General features: G+C 40.7%; 1 protein-coding gene across 1 annotated transcript; it reads left to right on the top strand.

The window, feature by feature from the left end:
- Positions 1-1,533: 1,533 nt before the first annotated feature.
- Positions 1,534-20,006, top strand: zmynd8 (zinc finger, MYND-type containing 8). The gene is given in 21 exon segments (XM_029431106.1): positions 1,534-1,654; positions 6,228-6,295; positions 6,554-6,705; positions 8,860-9,072; positions 9,074-9,082; positions 9,282-9,395; positions 10,087-10,179; positions 10,280-10,367; positions 10,697-10,752; positions 10,868-10,945; positions 11,065-11,180; positions 11,264-11,760; positions 11,851-11,985; positions 14,782-14,937; positions 15,160-15,693; positions 15,782-16,312; positions 16,971-17,167; positions 18,475-18,555; positions 18,663-18,741; positions 18,852-19,091; positions 19,294-20,006. Coding segments are annotated over 21 exon segments (3,627 nt in total). The 5' UTR covers positions 1,534-1,640; the 3' UTR covers positions 19,470-20,006.
- Positions 20,007-22,433: the final 2,427 nt, after the last annotated feature.

Raw genomic sequence — 22,433 nt, forward strand, 5'->3', positions numbered from 1 at the left:
ATTATGCATGCCAAGAATCAACAGGATTTATGATTTGTGTCTGCCTACAGTGGTGGATAATCTCTTCTGCTGTTCGATGTTTGGTAGATGGCTTTACTGTTCACTAAGTCACCAATTTGATTTTAGTGTTCACAATGAGCATTGCGCCAGTGACGGGCACTCCTGGAGACAAGTAGCAATTAATTCTATAGATTTTAAGAAATAGAATCAGTGGCTAATTTGTTTACAGGTAGCATCATCTAAATGTCTTTGATTGGCATTATTAACATTAGTATTATTTTAAGTTAGTAAAAAGTATTCCCTTTAATCGTGCAAATTGCTGTAAGGTGTGCACAATTGTTGCAAACTAGTGTTGCTTTTACATTTGATATTGCATGAGTTACAAAGTTATGGTTGTAAAGTTTGAATGATCCATTTATCTTGGGTTCACTCCCTCAGACATGTGTGTTTTCTTTTAGCAAGAGACTAAATCCCTCCCTGCTGCTAGATGTGTCTGTGCTGACAGCTCTCTGGTTCATGCAGCATGTGTAGGAGCTGCATTTGTGTAACTAAAGTCAAAAACCTAAATTATTTATAACACTGTCAAATTTCTAAGAAAACAACTCCTGTCTGTCAAAATGAGACGTGCTTTATCTTTAATAGCTAATTTTTAACATGAATGAAGGAGCGGTGAACTGGAAGTGAAGTATTATAGCCAAGTGAAAATAAAAATCAGATTCGGTGAGAATAAAAAGAAAATATATGACACGTCCTCCTTGACTTATGTGAAATTAATGTTCCAAAGCACAGTTCAAAGCTGTAATAACATTACAGTTATAAGCGCACATGTTTCTAAAGATATACATTAGGCCAACAAAAAAAACCAAGACGTTCCTAAAATTGCAAGAAGTGCAGGAAAACTGAGCTTACAATGTATTGCAACTTTTCCTTGTAATTCATTGAAGATCTTGTTGAGTCATGTCCTATATAGGAATAATAAGTCAGAAACTGAAAGTCACTGTTTCTTTAACAGTGAAATCTTGCCCACATTATTAACATGAGATCACACCAGTTTAGAAGCCAGGCAAATCACATGGCTGTGTGCATTTTTAGCATTGTTGTTAACAGAAACAGGGTACATTTCATTTAGTGCATGTTTACTCATTGCGTTTATTTATATAGCAGGTTTTATCTTTCCTATGATTGTTGCTTGAACTTGAGAGTGAAGGAGGCGAGTAAGACTTCTTAGGAATATGTCCTGTCCTTTGTGTGCACATCTGCTGACTACCCTTCACAGCTACACCAGAGACCGACTGTATAACTAGTTCATGAAACAGTAACAGCTGTATACAGTCTTCTTGGTGGCAGATAGGTGGGCAGAGGCTGATTTTTTTTTATTTGGGCCTAGCTCCTCTTCCTCTGAGTACTGCGTATTTGCTTGCCTGTGCTGAACAAAAGACAGGCAGCCAGGAAATGCACTAGCCAATCAGCAGCTGCCTTTCATTCTGTCGGCATTCATGGCCAGTCTCAGCGCGCCTTATATCAGAGCAGTGAGTCGGACAGCTTGGAGAGCCGTGGCTGTGCTCTGAGCAGGGTGAGGGCTGACATGGCTGTCCTCCATGTTTTTATAAGCATTGACATATCACACAGAGTTTGTAGCCATGCATCCACAGAGGTAAGCCTAATTTCATTCTTTTACATATACAAGTCTGTTGATAAGGCACCAGCCACTGTGTGTGATTTGTGCCTGAGTAATATTACAGGTTTGTCTGACAGACTGGGGGAGGGGGAAGAGTATTTGTCACCCCACAGCATAGGAGTGGAGCTTGGTAGGAGAGCATAGCATGGTACAGTATAACATACTGCCTCTGCTAAGTGGACACATATAGTAGGGGGCCACAGGTCAAGTGTAAGGTCATTGTTTATTCATAGTATACTGACTATAACCTGCTTTTTCCTTTGTCAAGATCAAAAGAGGATTGAGTTTTTGTGGCTGCCCCTGGCCTATGCTGTCAAGATGGCAGGCCTGGTGAGGGATCCAGGCAGGATGGCAGAGACAGGGAGCAGTGCAGAGGGGATTCCCCAGAGGAATTAACAGATGGTAAACTGACAGCACAGCAAGTTTAATTTAGGCCTCAAACTGGCTTGAGAGCAAAGCAGCAATTGTTTGCCCGACCAACATGGCAATGAAGAACAGACTGTAAATTGTCTACTTTTTCTACACTTCACCCAAAACCCAGTTCACCTCACCATAATTCCCTTTTTTACTTGGTGAATTAAAAAAAACATGCTTTTAACAGGCCTAAAGCTGTAAGCTGCTCACCGGTTTTCCAAAAATACCAAGTATCTACGTACTAAATATGCCGTAGCAGCTTATTTATCACAGGGCTGGAGGAATTGCCTGAGCCTAATGGTGTGCACTGCCTCCCAGTGTTGTTCTCTGCTACCGAGTGTCAGCCATTTTAGAGAGCTTCCCCTTTCTGTCCCTCTGCTCCAAGCACACTGAGTATTTGTATGTAAGAGAGAAGGAAAGAAGAAGGGAAGGACTTCCTCTGAAAAGGCTCTGCATAGAAACCTCATCTAATCCAGAGAGGCTTGAAAACCTGTTTGAAGTCGACCAGGTTAGATTGAATTCTGTTTATATGTAATGATGTTGGTTTTCTGTATGCATGAAGCAGGTAAAGAAAGAAGACGATGACATTAAGTCATTGATTGTATCTATTTCTATCACTTCATCAATATTGGTATTTTATTGTTGAACATTTAATATATTCCAGGTGGAGTATGGGATATTTGTCATTATTAGTGGATGAGGTCTGACAAAGGCTCTGTTTTATATATAACCAGGGGAGCTATGGCCTGGATATAATGGCGCATAATGTTGCTTGACCAGGGTTCAGGAGCACTCTGCATTGACTGAAACCGCAAATCCCCCCCTCAGTGTTTTGTGAATGGTGTTTGGTAATTCGTCTAATCCCTTCATTCCACTATGGTGTGAGGATTGGTGTAGACCGACACACAGCCTGTTTAGTTTGGTGTCTGCCTTTGAAATATCCACCAGTTGACTTTGACATGTTGGCCTCGATGTGAATCTGTTTTCAAGGATACCTGTGTTGCACTGAATATGCACCTAGGTGTTTTAATGGTGCGCAGTGGTTTGTATTCATGCTTTGAAGTTCTCTTTTGATTAAAGGAAATGTGTGCATTTGCTCAAACAGAAAAAGCGTCTCAGTTGTTTATTCATGTTTTTGTGGCTTTACTGTTGCTCACACTCAAGTCTCCAGGCAGATATTGATTATGAGACAGAATATGTCGAAGAAGCCTTGCAGAGAGAGAGAGAGAGAGAGAGAGAGAGAGAGAGAGAGAAGAGAGAGAAGAGGAGAGAGAGAGAGAGAGAGAAAGAGGGAGGGGTTTATGCCTTCCATGCTGTCTGGGAGGCCTGTGACATTTTCAGTCCTGTCTTTGTGTCCGGTATTAGGCCCATGCTGCATATCAACATGCTGGGGCACATAATAAGCCGCATGTGGTCTTTTACAGCAGATTCAAATTGTGCCGTGTGTACGTGCTGTGTATGCGGTGCGCACAGTGGTCAGAGAGAGAAAGAGAGGGAGAGGGAGAGGGAGAGGGAGAGAGAGAGAAAGAGAGAGAGAGAAGAGAGAGAGAAGAGAGAGAGAGGGAGAGGGAGAGAGAGTGTGTTCAAAATGGATGCCATACACATACACTGGTTGAGAGCACAGTGAGGGAGGGAATCTGATCCTCTGCCTGTCAAGCCTGTAGAGCTGCATCTTACATGTCTGGCACACGGCTGGTAGATGCCTGTATTGGCTTTAGAAGGACTGAGACACTTCGTTTTAAGGAGGTTTTTTAGTAACCGTGAGGAGCAGTCCTCTCTGCATTGCAGCACTGTGGCTGAGGAGAGCGGGGAGAAGAGAGCCTGTGTGGCACACCAAGCTGAGCACCCAATCAGGCACCTCCGTGTGGTGCTCAAGCCAATCGGCAGCCTGCAGCCGAGGTTAAAGATTGACAATTGCAGGAGAGAGCAGCAGGGAGAGAAGGCCTTCTGGGAAACCTGGACCCATCTTTTCCCTCATCCCCCAACGCTCTGAATAATTGAAAAAGATTAAAGAATAGGCTGAAGAATCTGTATGTGAGTAAGGAAAAAAGGTATGCTGTTGATTTCCTACATTGAAGCATGGATGTTGTGGCAATGGTGGGTGTGGAAATGGTTGTATCAGTAGGTTACAATGTGTCCTCTGTGGTCTTTGATTTAAAAATGTTTTTGTCAGGATTAGGCAGCATTGATTTTTATCCTTGTCCTTGTGCCGTCCCTGTCTTTCTCTTTGTCTTTTGTTGCTGTATTTCCTGCCCTGGACAGAACAGGATGCTGCTGGGGTTTATTGTCAGAGGCTGTCCAGACAGGTTAGATGAGGAGGCCAGTAAAGCCATTTCACTGCACTCCTGTCTGTCTCTGCAGATGTGCTGTGTTCCTGTCTGATGCTTCATCCTTCTTTAGTGATTGAGGAGCAGGAGGTGCAGGGGGGGTTGGTGAACAAGATTATTTAAATGAAAGCTATTTTTCTATTTTTCACACAAAACATTCAATTGGTGCTTTCCTCGAGAGGAAGTGAAATAGAAATTGGCAAAATTGAAGCCATCCGAACGGTGAGGCCAGTGCATCTGCTGTGGCGTCAGAGAAAATGGCAACAATAATAGGACCGACAAGAGGGCGCCTGCAACCCAAGGTGAATCATGTTGAACTGATACTGAGAAAAACCTGTTGGGCGGATTTTGAATAGAAGAAGGTTCACTGAAAATGTAGCTTGCATTTCAGGGAGATTTTTCTCAACAGAACTGGGGCTGTGATTGTGCAACCCATTATGATATGCTGTCTGTTATTAGGTCACTTGCTCAATGAATATTACATGGGTGTTTTAAAACAGCAGTGAAGTCTTATTTTCGTGCTTTTCCCTTGCTGGAGGTCAGAAGCATGTTCTGTGCTGTCATGTTTACTATTTATAGATCTGTGGTCGGTGGAGAAAGGTGCCTGCTATTTATGATTGGAGAACGGCCACACACATTGAGCTGCCTTTGCTCCAGTATGGGTTCACTTTTGCTTTAATTGAGTTTAACATTATCAACATTTAGAAGATGTCTGACTGAGTCATCAAGTTGTGGGATATTTGTACTTTAGAGTTTAACATTATTTTTCTGCATGTGTATTTAAGCTCTTGATGTTTGGTTTGAGTGATGTCATTTCTATGTTATCAGTTGTCAGTCATGACCAGTCTTTAAAGTTTCAGTACCCACAGTACCAGTATCGTGTCTGGCATATATGTGTCTGGCATTAGGCATTTCGGAGGCTCTTCCCAGAGTAGTTCATGTATTTTGTAATAAATGTTTATTGAAATCATGTAACATTCAGCAGAGTTCGCAGACAATGAATACTTAGCAGACACAATCTAGCAACTCTAACTGGTGATAACTTAATATACTGACTTAACCATTAAAAACATGTGGTGTGAAAACATAGTACTTTGTCAGAAGTAATGGTTTGAAGATGGCTTTTAATATGAATTTAAGGAGGATTTATGATGCTTCGGTTCCCAACTGAGCCCCCCAAATCTAACCAGAATGATATTAATGCCAAGAGACACCTGCTGGCAAAATGTATCTTTCTTGTCTAGAACAACCCCATTGTAGTAGGATGAGGGAAATGTTTTAGCTAGTAGGTGCGACTGTTTAATAACAAACGTCTGCAGAAATGTATTACAGTCTAAGTAACACTGAAAAATGTAGCATCTGGTCACTTATAATTAAGAATATAAAATGCCCAGATTTGACCTCAAATGAGGAAACATGGCACTATTTGTGACTTTTAAACGGGATGCATATATATTGATCACATGCCTGGATCTTTCAATTGGCCTTCAATGGCCGCAGCTTGGTAGGCTAATAAACTATGATGTTGCCTGCACTAAGGATGTAACCAGAGTGTACGTCATCTTTGGGGGGCTATTTTCTAAGTGCAGTAGAGAGCTGACAGGAAATGAGTGGACCAACATCTCAAACCCCTTGTCCATCAGGATGTCCCTGTCTAGAGTGTAACTCTAAGAACGTATTGTGCTAAGGAACAATTTCAAGTAACGTTTTTTTAACTTAATGAGAATAGCATAAGTAATCAATCTGAGAAATCTTCAGGTGTAAGTTATGTTTGACTGGTAAACCTTTGCTGCTCTGTTCTGCATCAGTGTGGCAGAGGAAGAGGAGAAAACTGAGATTACAACAGAAGAAATGGAGATCTCAACAAGATCCAAAGGTAAGAACATATGCAAGTTTGTTTTTGGATAGGTTGGCAAAGCCCTTTATCTATACTTATGAGATTATGCAGTTATGTGTTTTTGTTGTGGCTGTCTTGGTTTTACATTATATATTATATAACTCACCTTACTTACTGGCTTCACCCCTGTGAGAGTGCAGGAAAAATGTGGTGTCATTTCTGGTATTTCTTTCCTGCTTTAAGTATGCCATCAGTGCGCCCTGCCTGGTGTGTGTAATCTTTGACCTTTGTCTGCAGTTTCAGACACGGGGTCAACGGAACGAATGACCCAAAAGCGAAAGATATCGAGTCCCTCTCACTCATCTAATAGTCACTCCTCTGCTGAAACTTCCCCCTGCCCAACGAAAAAGAAGAAGAAACCCGGTGCTGTTAGCAGTAGCAAAGACCAGGTAACAATCACCAAACACAGGATTGAAACCTGCAATCACTACCAACCAGATGGATTAATTGTCTTTTGGTACTTATTTTAATCAAGCTCTTCAATAAAAGATGTGAATAAACCTAAACTGTATACAGTTTATGCAATTGTCATAAAGGTCAGTTCACCCAAATCAATAAAAACATTTAGCCTCTTACATCCAATATGGATAGTTTTGGTTTAAGGTCTTAAGTTTTCTGGAAAGCGTCCAAAAAGATTCAATTCAAATGAGATATTTAAATATTTTGTTCAAACTTTGGTGAGGACCTCAGTTATTTTCAGTGATTTAAAGCTGAATTGATATTAAGTATTAGTAAACATTGTATGTGTTATGTGTGTTCAGATAAACATTGCACCAAATTGACATTAGGTTTAGCATTTTTGCAAATATTATTTTTCAGTTTCACTATATATTTCTTTGTTGGGGTCATTTTCACTATAAAAATGTTTTTGGAAATCCGACAAAAGTATCTGTGTGGACATCTTACTCAAGAAAACCTTTCCAGCTATGTATTTAAACTTTTCTTTTGTCTACACTTTCTTGTACCCAAAGTGTTTTCTTGCTTGTAGTTTCCAGATGAGAACTTTCTTCACTGTAAACTACAGGGAATACTGTCTTGTTTCAGAAGGACTTATGCCTGGTGATACAAAATCCTGTTAAAAATCAATTCAAAGCAATCTACTTTATATTATTCATGTAACTGCAATATTCATCAATTAAATCAAAATATCAAAAGCTGCCACATTCTGCCCCTCAAATTCTGTAAATTTATAATTGTTTACTGATACGATCTGAAGCATGGGTGTAGGTGCCGATGGAGCTCATGTTCATGCCCTGCTCCACATCAACACACATAAGGCACAGTTACACGCATCCACACCTTCAAAGTCTCCAGTATGACCTCAATCTGAACTGTTGGTCACTTAGCAGCTGATAGGGGGTGAAGTTCTTTCTATTAAATTGATTGCATTTCTTTTAAACAATGAGATGTTGTGAATGTATACAATTATTTTTCAAATGAGCCCCTCCTGCCATTAACTTACACCAATACTGCTTTATATTATTGCTAAACTGGCATCAGTGGTACATTCTCTTGTGATACTGACGCACACAGAGGAGTTTCTTTCCTTTTCGCAGACATTTTAGCTCTGAACTGTTCTATGTCTTGGTCGTTTAGGGCTGTTCACATTTGAATAATGGCACATGTTTTCTGAAACTGAAACTCTTTAATACATGCTGTTTAATTCCAGCTGTTATACGTCTGAGTCCTGATTTCATCAGCGGCTAAATATTGTGATAATATTACAATATATCATGAGTTACCCTGTGATTTCCACCTATTGTGTGCTCCATTAAGATCTAAATATTTTAAGTATTTCAGCAAGAGTATGTAATGCACTATAGCATATTAGGCGTGTTATGTCACTTTACTGTACATTTTTATGTTTAGGATTGTCTTCCATATGAACAAATATTGTTGCTGTGCACTTTTACGTAATTGTTTCAAATTGTTTGTTGAAACTCATTGGATACTACTGGTAATAGTACTTTAATACATGATAAATTGCTATCTGTGCTTTTTTAAATGGTCACTGTTAGTCAAATGTTCTGCAATCTAAGAAAGTGCAAAGAGCATGTTTTGCTTCCTTTGTTTGTAAAGCAGTTCACAAATGCACAGTTGGTAAATGATTGCTACTACCTTACACTTGGCACATTAGCGTAACCTTTGTAAATGATTAGTAGTCACTGTAAATACCTGAGCTTTTGCCAGTTTAATCAAGGCTGTCCACGCTGTTTACCCTTCTGCACATTGGTGATGGTTGAGTTCTGAAAACACAGACTCACATCAGAGAGCTGAACAAGCCACATGACTTAGAATGAAAATGCAGACCTGTTCTCATTCAGCTAATTTCCATCACAATGACAGAACGTGAAGCTGACTTTTAAATGTTGCATCTCATCCTCCATCAGTTATTGTGTAACATGTACTTATAAGAGCTCACAACAGCAGTCTGTGTTTTGGACTTTAGTGATTTTAGTGTGCCTTTTGTCTGCTTGGCTTTTCTAATCTCTGACCTGATTTTGACCTTCCCCAACTTTGTGTTTCTTTTGCCCGCATTCCAGTCAGAACTAAGACATGGTCCCTTTTACTATGTGAAGCAGCCTGCGCTCACCACAGACCCTGTTGATGTTGTACCGCAGGATGGCAGGAATGACTTCTACTGCTGGCTGTGCCACCGTGAGGGCCAGGTGCTCTGCTGTGAGCTCTGCCCCAGGGTGTACCACGCCAAGTGCCTCAAACTACCAGCAGAGCCCGAGGGCGACTGGTTCTGTCCAGGAGTGTGAGGTACTCACCCAGGAATGTGTATAGTGTAAGGGTGTTGAAACCCACATTTCAAAGCCTGTTGTCATGTTTGTTTAGTTACGAAAGATCTCCTAGTACGTTTGGACGCAAGTCATATAAACATGTTGAGCCCATCATACATTCTGTGCAATAATGGGATAAGAACAAAGTTTTCAACAGTTTTCCTCTTGATGTCTTTCAGAAAATAACAGTTGCTGAGTGTATAGAGACTCAGAGCAAAGCCATGATGATGCTAACTATAGAGCAGCTGTCATACCTACTAAAGTTTGCCCTTCAGAAGATGAAACAGCCAGGTGTAAGTACTCTGGTCCCTCTGTCTTTCTAGTGAATTCATTCTACCAAACTGATTATGTTGTGTTGTGGCACAGTCTAATTACAGATGGGGTACACTGTATATTCTCATTTCTGCCTTTTTTCTAATTGTACATTGAGATTTATTATTGGCATGTGTTCTTTTCTGGCCAGTCCTAATTTTTAGATTGTTTACGCAACCATCATATTCCCATCAGTTGTGCCAGATGTTAAGATCTGCACCCTTAAGTAATACCTGTCCACATGTCAGTCCAGCATGATTATATATTATTGATCTGCATGTGCAAATTATTTCTAATAACAGAACTAACAATCATAGTCATTGTACTATATTGGTCCTGTCATGGCCGGAAACAATGAAGGTAAACATGCTAGCTGGTGGTGAGGATACAGCTGCCCCTCTCACTCTCTTTCAGGATCATCCCCGCTTGTCATCTCGCTCCCCCCATGCAGCTTCCACGCAGAGAAAGACTTTTAATTGGGTAATCAATTACACCACTAACAAGACCCCGTCATGATTTCTTCCTCCACTGGTTTTCCTCCTTTTGTTTGAAGCGGCTTTTAGATTTCTTTGAGTAGTAGCATGGTGGTAGCATGTTCATGTGCGGTAGAGGGAAGGTTGTGCAGAGTTGGTTTTCCTTCACTCTCTCTTTTCCGCCTACTCAATCCTATAGACCGAACCCTTCCAGAAACCTGTCTCTCTTGAACAGCATCCAGATTATGCTGAGTACATCTTTCACGCGATGGATCTTTGCACACTTGAGAAGGTAAACTACACGCTGTCATTTATTTTTCTTTGACAATATGAATGTAGCAATGTTAAAAAGTTTTGTCAGTCGGGCACCATCTTTTCTTTTTGCAACGCAGAATATTAAAAAGAAAATGTATGGCTGCACTGAGGCCTTCTTGGCAGATGCAAAATGGATTTTGCACAACTGTATTATATACAATGGAGGTATGTTTCAGAGTCAGATTTACTTTGTTTATTGATCCCCAGGGGGAAATTGGTTTCTTGATGTGGAAACCATATTCAAGCATAATCCAGCATCATGCTATTAAAAGGAACATACTGTTCATACTATGTCATGAAATAGTCTAATTGATCTAATTGATGCGTTCAATCAAATCAACTGTGTTCTACTGTTGACTGTCAGATGCCAATTACTTAATTTGTTAGTTTTTATTTACAATTTTCATTTTGTAAAATGATAAAATGCTGTAATCAATAATATTGAATCAATGTATTTTCATAGTGTTTAACATAAACGTATGTCTTTGTTTCAGGCAATCACAAACTCACGGCTACAGCTAAAGTGATAGTAAAAATCTGTGAACATGAGGTGGATATGCTAAAATGTTTTTATATTCGTTCTTGATTTGTTCATTGATTTAAAACACGAGACAGCTGAAACGTCATTTCATATGTCTTTAATAATAAAGACTCTTTAATTGCAGATGAACGAGATTGAAGTTTGTCCCGAGTGTTACCTGTCTGCTTGCCAAAAGAGAGACAACTGGTTCTGTGAGCCTTGTGTAAGCTAGTTGAGTAACTTGATGTTTCTGTTGATGATTCCACCAGATTGTTTAGCCTTTTAAACATAAATCACTGGAATACAACCACTTAGTGCCAGTGTTTTACTGTATGTCTGCAGAGTAATCCACACCCTCTAGTGTGGGCCAAACTGAAAGGATTTCCCTTCTGGCCTGCTAAAGCTCTGCGGGATAAAGATGGACAAGTAGATGCTCGCTTTTTTGGTCAGCATGACAGGTATCAGCCTCTTTGTACTTCGGTTACTCAGTTACTTGGGCACATTTCAAGCTGTGTTTCTGATGTCAATTTTCATCCTTCAGGGCTTGGGTTCCTTTAAACAATTGCTACCTCATGTCCAAAGAGATTCCATTTTCTGTAAAGAAGACCAAGAGCATCTTCAACAGTGCCATGCAAGAGATGGAGGTCTATGTGGAGAACATGAGGAAGAAGTTTGGAGTGTTTAACTATGCCTCCTTCAGGACACCATACACTCCTGACAACAACTTCCAGATGCTGCTGGATCCCTCCAACCCCTCATCCACGCCGATCAAATCTGAGAAACAGGAGAAAATCAAGCTGAGCTTTGATATGACGGCATCACCCAAAATCCCTGTAGCCAGGACTATGCTGTCTGCTGGAGTAGGAGGGAGCACAGCAGGCCGGCGGCTCCCCCTCACTGATATGCCTCGCTCTCCCATGAGCACCAACTCCTCTGCCCATACTGGTTCGGATGGGGAGCAGGAGACAGTGGACAAGTCCCAGACCAAAGCTCCAAACAGCCAATACAGTACAGGAGAAGAGTCCATGGACTGTACAGGTATTTCACCAGGTGTATTTTTACTGTAGCAACAAGTATGTTCTGTCTAATGGGAGGAGACTTGATTTAATGTTAAATATCTCTGAACAGCATCACCTGCCCATCCTCGACCATGTCCTGCAGGGAGTTCCTTGGAGAGCCCTAAACCATTCCACTCTCAAGCTCCTGGTGCCCTCAAGCAGGAGAAGACGCCACCGACAGGAAGCATTCTGAACCTCAATCTAGGTAAATATTTTATGGCAATTGTGTAATATGCATGCAAGTGTTTATGTCTATTCTCTGTGAGAAAATACAGGTCGCCATCGTACATGATTCTGCTAGAAGTAAAGTGTTTCTCTTGTACAGATATTCAGGTTGACACCTTCTGGTCGGTTGGTCGATGTGCTGTTATCCGACCAAATTCTCATTGGTGGTGTTAGTTTCATAAAGAGAAAAGTGTTTCTTAATCCATTATTGTCAGGGGTGGGAGGGGCGTGTGTGTGTTTGAGACAGAGAGAGTGAGAGAGACGCGACGCTAATGCTGAGACACACACAGTCCTCGTCTCAGTCCTGAATATTGTGCTACAATAATGTTTAAAGTTGGCCTTTCGCGGGTCAGGTGGTAGATGAACGCATATTTTGTGGGTTGGACGATGTGGATTGGTTCTCATAAACGGGTCAGGTGGTTGCGGGTATTAAAAAAACTGAGCCGCCCATCACTAGATAGGCTTTGAGTGTGAACATACAGCGCATCCGGAAAGTATTCATACCCCTTCACTTTTTCCACATTGTTATTTTACAGCCTTATTCCAAAATTGATAAAATTATTTTTTTCCCTCAACATTCTACACACAATACTGCATAATGACAAAGTGAAAAAGGTTTTTTTTAATCTTTTGCAAATGTATTAAAATTTTAAAAATTAAATATCACATGTACACAAGTATTCACACCCTTTACTCAATACTTTGTTGAAGCACCTTTGGCAGCCTCAAGTCTTCTTGAGTATGATTCTACAAGCTTGGCACACCTATTTTGGGTCAGTTTCTCCCATTCTTCTTTGCAGATAGTCTAAAGCTCCATCAGGTTGGATGGGGAGCGTCGGTGCACAGCCATTTTCAGATCTCTCCAAAGATGTTCAATCGGGTTCAAGTTCAAGGGCTCTGGCTGGGCCACTCAAGGACATTCACAGACTTCTCCCAAAGCCACTCCCTTGTTATCTTGGCTGTGTGCTTAGGGTCGTTGTCCTGTTGGAAGGTGAACCGTCGCCCCAGTCTGAGGTCCAGAGCACTCTGGAGCAGGTTTTCATCAAGGATCTCTCTGTACATTGCTGCATTAATCTTTCCCTTGATCTTGACTAGTCTCCCAGTTTCTGCTGCTGAAAAACACCCCCACAGCATGATGCTGCCACCACCATGCTTCACTGTAGGGATGGTATTGGCCAGGTGCTGAGCGGTGCCTGGTTTCCTCCAGACATGACGCTTGGCATTCAGGCCAAAGAGTTCAATCTTGGTTTCATCAAACCAGAGAATTTTGTTTGTCATGGTCAGAGTCCTTTGGGTGCCTTTTGGCAAACTCCATGCGGGCTGTCATGTGCCTTTTACTGAGGAGTGACTTCCGTCTGGCCAATCTACCATAAATTCCTGATTGGTGGAGTGCTGCAGAGATAGTGGTCCTTCTGGAAGGTTCTCCCATCTCCACAGAGGATCTCTGGAGGTCTGTCAGAGTGACAATCAGGTTCTTGGTTACCTCCCTGACCAAGGCCCTTCTCCCCCGATTGCTCAGTTTGGCCGGGCGGCCAGCTCTAGAAAGAGTCCTGGTGGTTCCAAACTTTTTCCATTTGCGAATGATGCAGACCACTGTGCTCGTTGGGACCTTCAAAGCTGCAGAATGTTTTTGTACCCTTCCCCAGATCTGTGCCTTGATACAATCCTGTCTCTGAGGTCTACAGATAATTCCTTGGACTTCATGGCTTGGTTTGTGCTGACATGCACTGTCAACTGTGGGACCTTATATAAACAGGTGTGTGCCTTTCCAAATCATGTCCAATCAATTGAATTTACCACAGGTGGACTCCAATCAAGTTGTAGAAACATCTCAAGGATGATCAGTGAAAACGGGATGCACCTGAGCTCAATTTTGAGTGTCACAGCAAAGGGTGTGAATACTTATGTACATGTAATATTTTATTTTTTATTTTTAATACATTTGCAAAAAAATTCTAAAAAGCTTTTTTTACTTTATCGTTAATATTGTGTGTAGAATGTTGAGATTATTATTCTTCTTTTTATCCATTTTGGAATTAGGCTATAACATAATAAAATGTAGAAAAAGTGAAGGGGTATGAATACTTTCCAGCACTGGAATATGTTTGGTCTAATCAATAGGCTAATTGTTGACATATTGTCACAGTGGGGAAAAGGTGAGGACCCAAATGCAAAACAGCAGACGAGGAGGTTAACAAAAAGAGGGCTTTATTCAAAACGCTTACAAAAATACAAAAGGTAAAAAGTATAAACTGAAAAGACACGAGGGAACACTGGAAAGCACGAGGAAGAACGCCGGGGAACATCAACATAACAGGGATGATGAACTGACCAGGAACACTGGGACAGACAGGGATATATATACACACAAACACTAAATGAGGGAACGAGACACAGCTGGGGAGAGAAAGGCAAATACACAGGAGGACCAAATCAACAATCACAGTGAGAGGGAAAAACACAAGGACAGGAAGTAAAACAAGACATGACACACGGGAGTGAACATTTCAAAATAAAACAGGATACAGAAAATCACGATCATGACACATAACTGCAGGCGCATCTCCTTGCAACAGCTTTGAAGTCATGTTATATTTTTGGAAATCATATGCATATGGGCATGTGTGCACATGGTTATCATTTAAGTATGTAAGAATTAGGTTAAAAATGACGTGTTAACCAAGCAATTGGTTTAAGAGAAGCTAGAACTTCAGTCAACCAAGATGTTCTTTGGTTCACTATATCCCACAGATTTAGCTATGTTGTATTCTTCCAGATCGGAGTAAAGCAGAAATGGACCTAAAGGAGCTGAGTGAAACGGTTCAGCAGAAACAAGGAGCCACACCAGTCCTCACCTCTCCAAAAAGACAGATCAAGAGCCGCTTTCAGCTGAACTTGGACAAAACCATTGAGAGTTGCAAGGCACAACTGGGTCAGTTACTACACATAAAAAATAAAGCAATTTCCGAAGTATTTCTGTTGTTAATAGTCAACAGAAGTATCGCTCTCGTGGAACAGTTTTAGGGATGTGAATATGGTGTTGTGGTATAGAATAACTTTGATCCAGTTACTTTTACTTTTGCTTGCTCCTTAGTAGCTAAACCTTATTACATAGAATATCGGTGTGATATATCCCTCCTGCTTTGTTTTGCAGGTATAGATGAGATCTCTGTTGATGTGTATAAAGGTGTGGAGCACAGTGACTCAGAAGACTCTGATAAATCTGACTCCAGTGACAGTGAGTATGCCAGTGATGAGGAGCAAAAGACCAAGGATGGTCAGGATGCAGCATCCAATAACGAAGCCCAGAAGGAGCCTACCAAATGTAAAGTCAAAGACCAAACTTCGTTGAGCCAAGATAAGGAGGGTAAAGCCGATTCGCTCGTGGCATCAGAGACTGCAGCAGGCGACACCGCTGCAACAGCATCAGGTGCTCCAACTAAAGAGAAAACAAACACAGATTCTGAAAAAGAGAGCCCAGAGAAGAGCAAAGCACCTGCATTATCACCTGGTGTCAGGGAGAAGGCACTGGTGAAAGAAGAGGCAAAGCAGCCTGTGCCGGTGGAGGACTCAGACTCAGAGAGAGAGCTGGTTATTGACCTTGGAGAGGAACAGGGAGGCAAGGACAGGAAGAGGAGCAGGAAAGACAACACTACTGCTAAAGAGTCATCTGCTGGTAAACCTGAAGGTGAGAGTATCTATTTTTAGCATATGTGACATGTAGAAACATCATCAACTTAGTAACTGGTAAATAATATTGGTGCTTTCCCTTGTAGGTAAAGCCTTGACCCCATCGACACCGTCTCAAAACAGTACAGCTCCCTCTACACCCTCCAGTGTTTCCACACAGTCCCCTATGGCCATTCCTGTCACCATGGTCTCCTTCACTGCTCCCTCACCCGCAAACATAAGCCTTGCAACTGTGTCCAGTGCCACTGCAACACCCCCTTCTTCGTCCTCTTCCTCCTCCTCCTCCTCCTCAGTATCCACCACACCACCTTTGAAGAAACAGCGTCCTCTGCTGCCCAGAGAGGCGGCGCCGGTGGTGCAGAGAGCTGTGGTGTGGAATCCCACAGCGAAATTTCAGACCTCCTCTCAGAAGTGGCACCTGCAGAAGGTGCAGCGTCAACAACAGAACCAGCAACCTGTGGCGACCGCACAGGTGCAGGCGTCGTCTCCCAAGCAAGGCCAGGCTCAAACGTTGACCCAGAAACAGGCCACTGGGAACGGCTCCACAACAGTATCCTCATCTTCAGCACAGCAGTCTTCACAAAGCACACGCTACCAGACCAGACAGGCTGTGAAAGGTAGATAACAAGTATTCAAGAATGACTTTACACAGTGTGTCGGCCAGTATATATCAAAATCCCTTCATGTGATAATGTTTAGAGAATATTGACACATTTAATACAATTGACCCTCTACAGCAGGGCGGCCCAAACGTTTTCCCTTGGAAGGCCAAAACTGAAACTTAAAGGTGGACTACAGCTAAAATCAAACACCTATTGCATTTATTATATTGTTAAGATGCAAAATGTTACTAGGATCCCATGTTCCCTTAATTGAAATGCTTTTTGTCGTGTGCCACTGTATATGTGCCTTTCCAATTTCTTCTTACCTAACTCGTGCCAAACTCACTTTCTGTGTAAAGTGTTACTCTTCCCGCTGTGCTCAGTTAATAAAAAATCATTAATAATAAGCAATCCTACATATTTATAGAACATTTTTAACTCACAAAAAATAAATAGCATAAACAGTGATTTATATTATAATTTATTTCAATTATTTATTTATTTTTCACTAGAAACATCTGACAGTTCAAATCTAACCTTATGGGGGACCAACTTTGGCGCACGGGCCCCTCTGGGTTGCCCTGCTCTATGGGAACAAATGTAGAACAATAACTATTTCCCCTTCATTTTGTCCATAATGATGTTTTTGATTAATAGTGTTTTCTAATTCCAGCTGTTCAACAAAAAGACACTCCACTCAGCACATCCACCTCGGCTGTCACCCTGGTTACCAGTAGTCCAGCTTCGGTTGCCATGATCGCAGCATCAAGTTTAGGCTCAGCTGCTACATCTTCCCCAGTGGCAACAGACCTGTATATCCCCACTGCATCAGCGGATGTAGCTGCAGACATTGCCAAGTACACAAATAAAGTTAGTATCATTTTCTGTTTACATTTGCCCAATCCACTGGACTTTAGCATTGACTGATCATTCTCTGGCTGAATAACTGAGATGAAAACAAGCCCTGAGAGAAATTAACTTTATTTCCTATGAATGTTGTACTGAAACATCTGTAAACCAACCTATGTCTTATTTAGTATTTTAATAATACATTTGTACAAATATGACCGTCGTAAATATAAGATGAATAAATAAATAAGTTATTTTCATACGATCCGGGAGAATTCTCTCGTCAGTCTATAAAAACATCGTTGGTGTAGCTAAAATCTAGAAATACTGAGCTTTTATAATGCACATGAAGGCCCCTCGACAATGTGAACACCATGAACGGCGAAACACAGTCAGACTTCACATTTTACAGTCACAATGACAAACATCTATTTTCTCTCCAAAATATTTTACCAAGGCATATGTTATATTTGCTAAAAATGGCAGATTTGAGGTATTTACGGTTACATGTGAAATGGGGCATGAGGGAGGGAGAGGGCAGAGATGGCAGCCATTTTGGTGACGTTAGTCTGACGTTGTCTGGTGGAGGCTCTGTTTGTGGCCCTCTGGTGGCTGTATCGACGCACTGACACACTTGAGGCACAAATTGTTGTTTTCGTTAGACTGTGACGAAACTGGATTCCTCACACAGTGTTGTGGAGCCAGGCATTCTCCATTTATCTGCCTGTATAGCATGTAGCTCTCGAGCCTTATAGGAGTAGTGAACAATATTACATTTTGTTTATTACTATTTCAACGTTTTTAGGAAATGTATTTCTTTCTTTATGTTATTTGTAACATGGCTACATGGAAGTAAACACTGTTTTGAATACAAACTCCCAGTTATCAGTCAACAGTACACATGGCCAAAACAAGGAGATTATATATTTATAAATTGTATTGTACACGTTGTATTTTATTGTAATTTTACGGTCCCTGTTGTAGTTGGAAGAGTATGGGAATACATGCAAATGCATCATTATTCATGGTCATAATGGTGATATTGCCTTTGAAATTCAGATTATATGCTAGGCAAGGATAACAATCTTATGTTTTACTTTTTTGCATCTTAATTTACTCTAATGGTAATACACATTTCCTTACAATATATTATTATTCCTTCCCTTGCTAATGAGACCAAACATATGCATATTCATTTTGGGTTTGTTTTAGCCGTTTTCTCCTAGGATAGGGGTAGTGATTAAGAGTTTAAAGTGTTACATTTACGAGGAAAAAACTTGGATATTATCTGAGATTATAAAGTCATATTATGGTTTACTCTTTTTCAGATAATGGATGCAATCAAAGGTACAATGACTGAAATCTACAATGACCTTTCTAAGAGTACTTCAGGGAATACAATAGCAGAGGTAGGTGTTTGCTCTATGTCCTGTAGAGACCAAATGCTTTTCAGATCATAACATTGGCTTCGCATGTGACCCATTACTTACTCTAACCCATGTTTTTTTTAATTCAGATAAGACGACTGAGAATTGAAATAGAAAAGCTACAGTGGCTGCATCAACAAGAGTTGTCAGAAATGAAGCACAATCTTGGTGAGAACATCACCGATCAGCAAAATACTGTGCATGTAGTCTCCTTTTCCCAAAACTGTGTAATTAGTTTTTAGTTCTGTTTAATAATATTTATGTGTACTTCAATGTAGAGCTGACAATGGCAGAGATGAGGCAAAGTCTGGAACAAGAGAGAGAGAGGTTGGTGACTGAGGTGAAGAAGCAGATGGAGCTTGAGAAGCAGCAAGCAGTGGATGAGACAAAGAAGAAACAGTGGTGTGCTAACTGCAGGAAAGAGGCCATCTTCTACTGCTGCTGGAACACCAGCTACTGTGATTACCCCTGTCAGCAAGCCCACTGGCCAGAACACATGAAGTCCTGCACTCAGTCAGGTAACAGCACGTGCCAGCATCATCATGCAGTCGAGGACATTCACACAAGCTAGGGCAATTGTTATTTTTTTTGTCTTATGGCAGCTCATAACCCTGTCTGGAAGTCTCCAGTCCTTTGCTTGCCTGCATAATCGTCAGCCACATTATATCTAACATTTTTATAGATGTAATGTATATTTTTTCAAATGTGTTCTGTTTGTAGCCACAGCCCCACAACAAGAACCTGAGGCTGAGTCGACAGCAGACCTCCCGAACAAAGGTTTAGCGCAGACTAACAGTGGCCCGAACTCTCTGAGAGACACGCCAGTCTCTGCACCATCAGACAAAGACTGTGACATGGAGAAGAGCACTGACAACGTTGCTGTCACTTTGTCCTAAACAAGCTTATCATACTTGAAAATGTAAATGTGTATATATCCCCCCCCCCCCCTATATAGATATGTCAATGTAAATTTCTATGTTCAAGTGGCTGTTAAGGAAGCAATTTAAATTATTTTTATTTATATATTTTTGTTTGCCTTTGTTCACATACTGCCCCCAGTGCTCAGTGGTCTTTACATTTTGAATGTGGAATCAAGACTGACAGCAGATAGTTGATAACCACTAGAGGGGGCCGTTTCAAAGATGTATACTGCATATTAATACACTCCTTTGCAGTCTATAGAGAGCTGTCAGTATAAAGATCTAAAGAGCATGCCTGATTGTCACAAATCATACACACAGTGTAAAGGACAACAGTTTAAGACTGCAACAATGTAACCCATGGTAATGGACCACCCAGATTTAGATTAGACTGTTGACAGAAATGTCTGTAAATTCATTATTTTGTATTCTATGTTAATTTATTTGTTATTCTATTGTTGCCTGCTGTATACTGCAAAGAAACTAACAAATACAAACATTTTAAACAAACTTTTTCTATGGTTACACTGCAGTCTACAATCAATCAGCACAGTTTCAACAATAGGTTGAGTAGGTAAATTGGTTTTAAACAGGGAACATCATTTTTGAAAATCAAGTTCAGATAATACAATATTGAAAAATTGTTGGTTAAAAACCGTGCCATCTTAAGTGTTATCTTATAGTCCTCTCAGAGGAACTCATGTTTGGATTGAATATGGTATATGTTCATTTTGTAATGTGTATATATACAATATGTATCTTGTCAGTTCCATACTGATGTTTATTTTTTCAAACTGTGGCACATTTCGATATTTCAGGACTTTATACTTCAGGAGTCTTGAAGAAAAGGTTTATTAGGCCTTTAAATATAGACTTATGAGGGGTCAAAGTTCTGCAGTTCTGTCTAAAATATCAGAAGAACAGTCAGTCAGTAGAATTTGGCAATTTTCAACTAACAGCTGTAACTTCTAACTCTGACAGACTTTTTTTTTTAAACAATTAACCTGACCCATAGTATAATAGTATGCTAAAATGGATGGAAATGTAGGCACATTTCAATTCAGTTCAAGTTGGTTTTCAATCTAAAAATAAAATTCACAAATATTTTAGTTTGTGAATAAATATATTTGCTATTTGCTATGGTATTTAAATTGTCCACATAATTTAAGATTAAGCTAAAAAGAGCGCCGTGTGTGTATAAACTTGTATCTGGTACGCCTATGCGCTATGCATACAAGCCAAACAAACCCAGTATTGTTGCCTGTGCCAGCTCAGTTTCCCTCCTGACCAGTGGGGGCGCTGTAGACTTATTGCGCGTGTTCTCTAAACCGTCAGCCATCTGCCGCAGTCAGTTAGCTAGCTCCTCCAGCGGGAATGGAAAATGGAGGACTGACCGAAGAGTGAGGGCATATCATCGGTATTTCTAGCGTGTAGGTGGGTAGAATTCAACAATTTATTATTATAGCAATATTAGTGTAGTGTTGATTTTTTTAATTTTAGATACGTCCTTGTCTTAGTTGGTTCGTGCTGCAGGAGTTGTCCTACACCGGGTATTCGAGGCAATGTTGGATGCTGCGTCTGACGTTAGCTGAAACGTTAACTTGTGTTACGTTACAGCCAACTACGCTATTAAATTTAATCTAGTCATTCGTATATGTTAGTTGGATATTGCTCTTGCTAGATAACTTATGTCTGACCTCTTTCAGTTTTTGGTAGTTAACGTGATATCCTATGTCTGTTAGCTAAATGGCTAATAGCTACAGGTCTCGTTTGCCGTTAGCTTTCCCATGCTCGTGGTGGCTAATAGCGTTAGCTAGACATGTTAGCTACAAGTGCATGTTTCGTAATGTTTAGTTCCTTGTTAGACAAAGATAATCGACGAAAAATAAGAGTCGAAACATGATGAGACCTGCTTAACGCTACACATAGGGTTGCCGAATGTGCCCCGCCCAGTAATGCAACACATTTTGTGCCACTGTGCTAGTGGTTATCGTTTGCTAACGGTAACGTTAGATGATGTTGGCTTTGCGGCCATCATTGGCTGTGTCTCATGTTTGGGAGTTAAAGTCTTCACTCTTATTTAACAAATATAGTCCTGCTTGTTACACGCACATTTGCAGGTTATGAATGACTGCAAACGCATAATGCATGTTTGATATTGGAATTTAGGAGTAACTATATTATGCGCACTCAGGCCCTGTGCAGCTTCACTCTTACGATGGCGAGCAGCAACTACTGGACCATTTAATGCGTTATTACAAACAGCATCACTTTGCCAATATTTCGTGTCGCAGAATCTGTACATCTTTACAGAACGTTGATTTAATCGGTTTGTCTGTTATCCGCCAACGTTAAATTGTATCTTCGTCCCTGGCCCCTCCCACCTCTCATGGCAACAGTTTTCCTGCCATTCACGTGGCACGGTGTCGTGACCACAGGCATACCATCGGAGGAACGCTGTTTTAAAAGCAGATGTCATTATTATGAATTGTTTTTTCCAGGATTGTGTATATACATGCTTTCAACTGTTGAACATTTAGATTATTGACTAAAGTTTCTTATTTAGTGGCAATTGCAAAAAAAAAAAAAATGCCCCTCTCACATGTGGTTATTTTATTAAGTGCCGTTAATTTGAGTAACACTGCAGTCATCTTTGTGGTATATAAAGTCAAACATTCTCTTGTTTGATGTTTCATGTTGATCACTGTTTTCGCTGCATTTTGGCCTGAAAAAGCAGGAAAGGCACAGTTAAAAAAGAATCTAATATATGATGGCAGTAAGAGTCCAATTAGCCATGTCAGCCCTGGAACTGGCTCACCTCAATGGAATGCATTCTTCATCATTAATATCAATGATGAATGAACAAAAAAAATTACATTTTCCAAAATTGAACATGTTATGTTGTCATGTTTGTCGTCTAAACAAGTCCTCACTGTTGTT

Source organism: Cottoperca gobio, chromosome 5, assembly GCF_900634415.1.
Source record: "Cottoperca gobio chromosome 5, fCotGob3.1, whole genome shotgun sequence".
Lineage (NCBI taxonomy): Eukaryota > Metazoa > Chordata > Actinopteri > Perciformes > Bovichtidae > Cottoperca > Cottoperca gobio.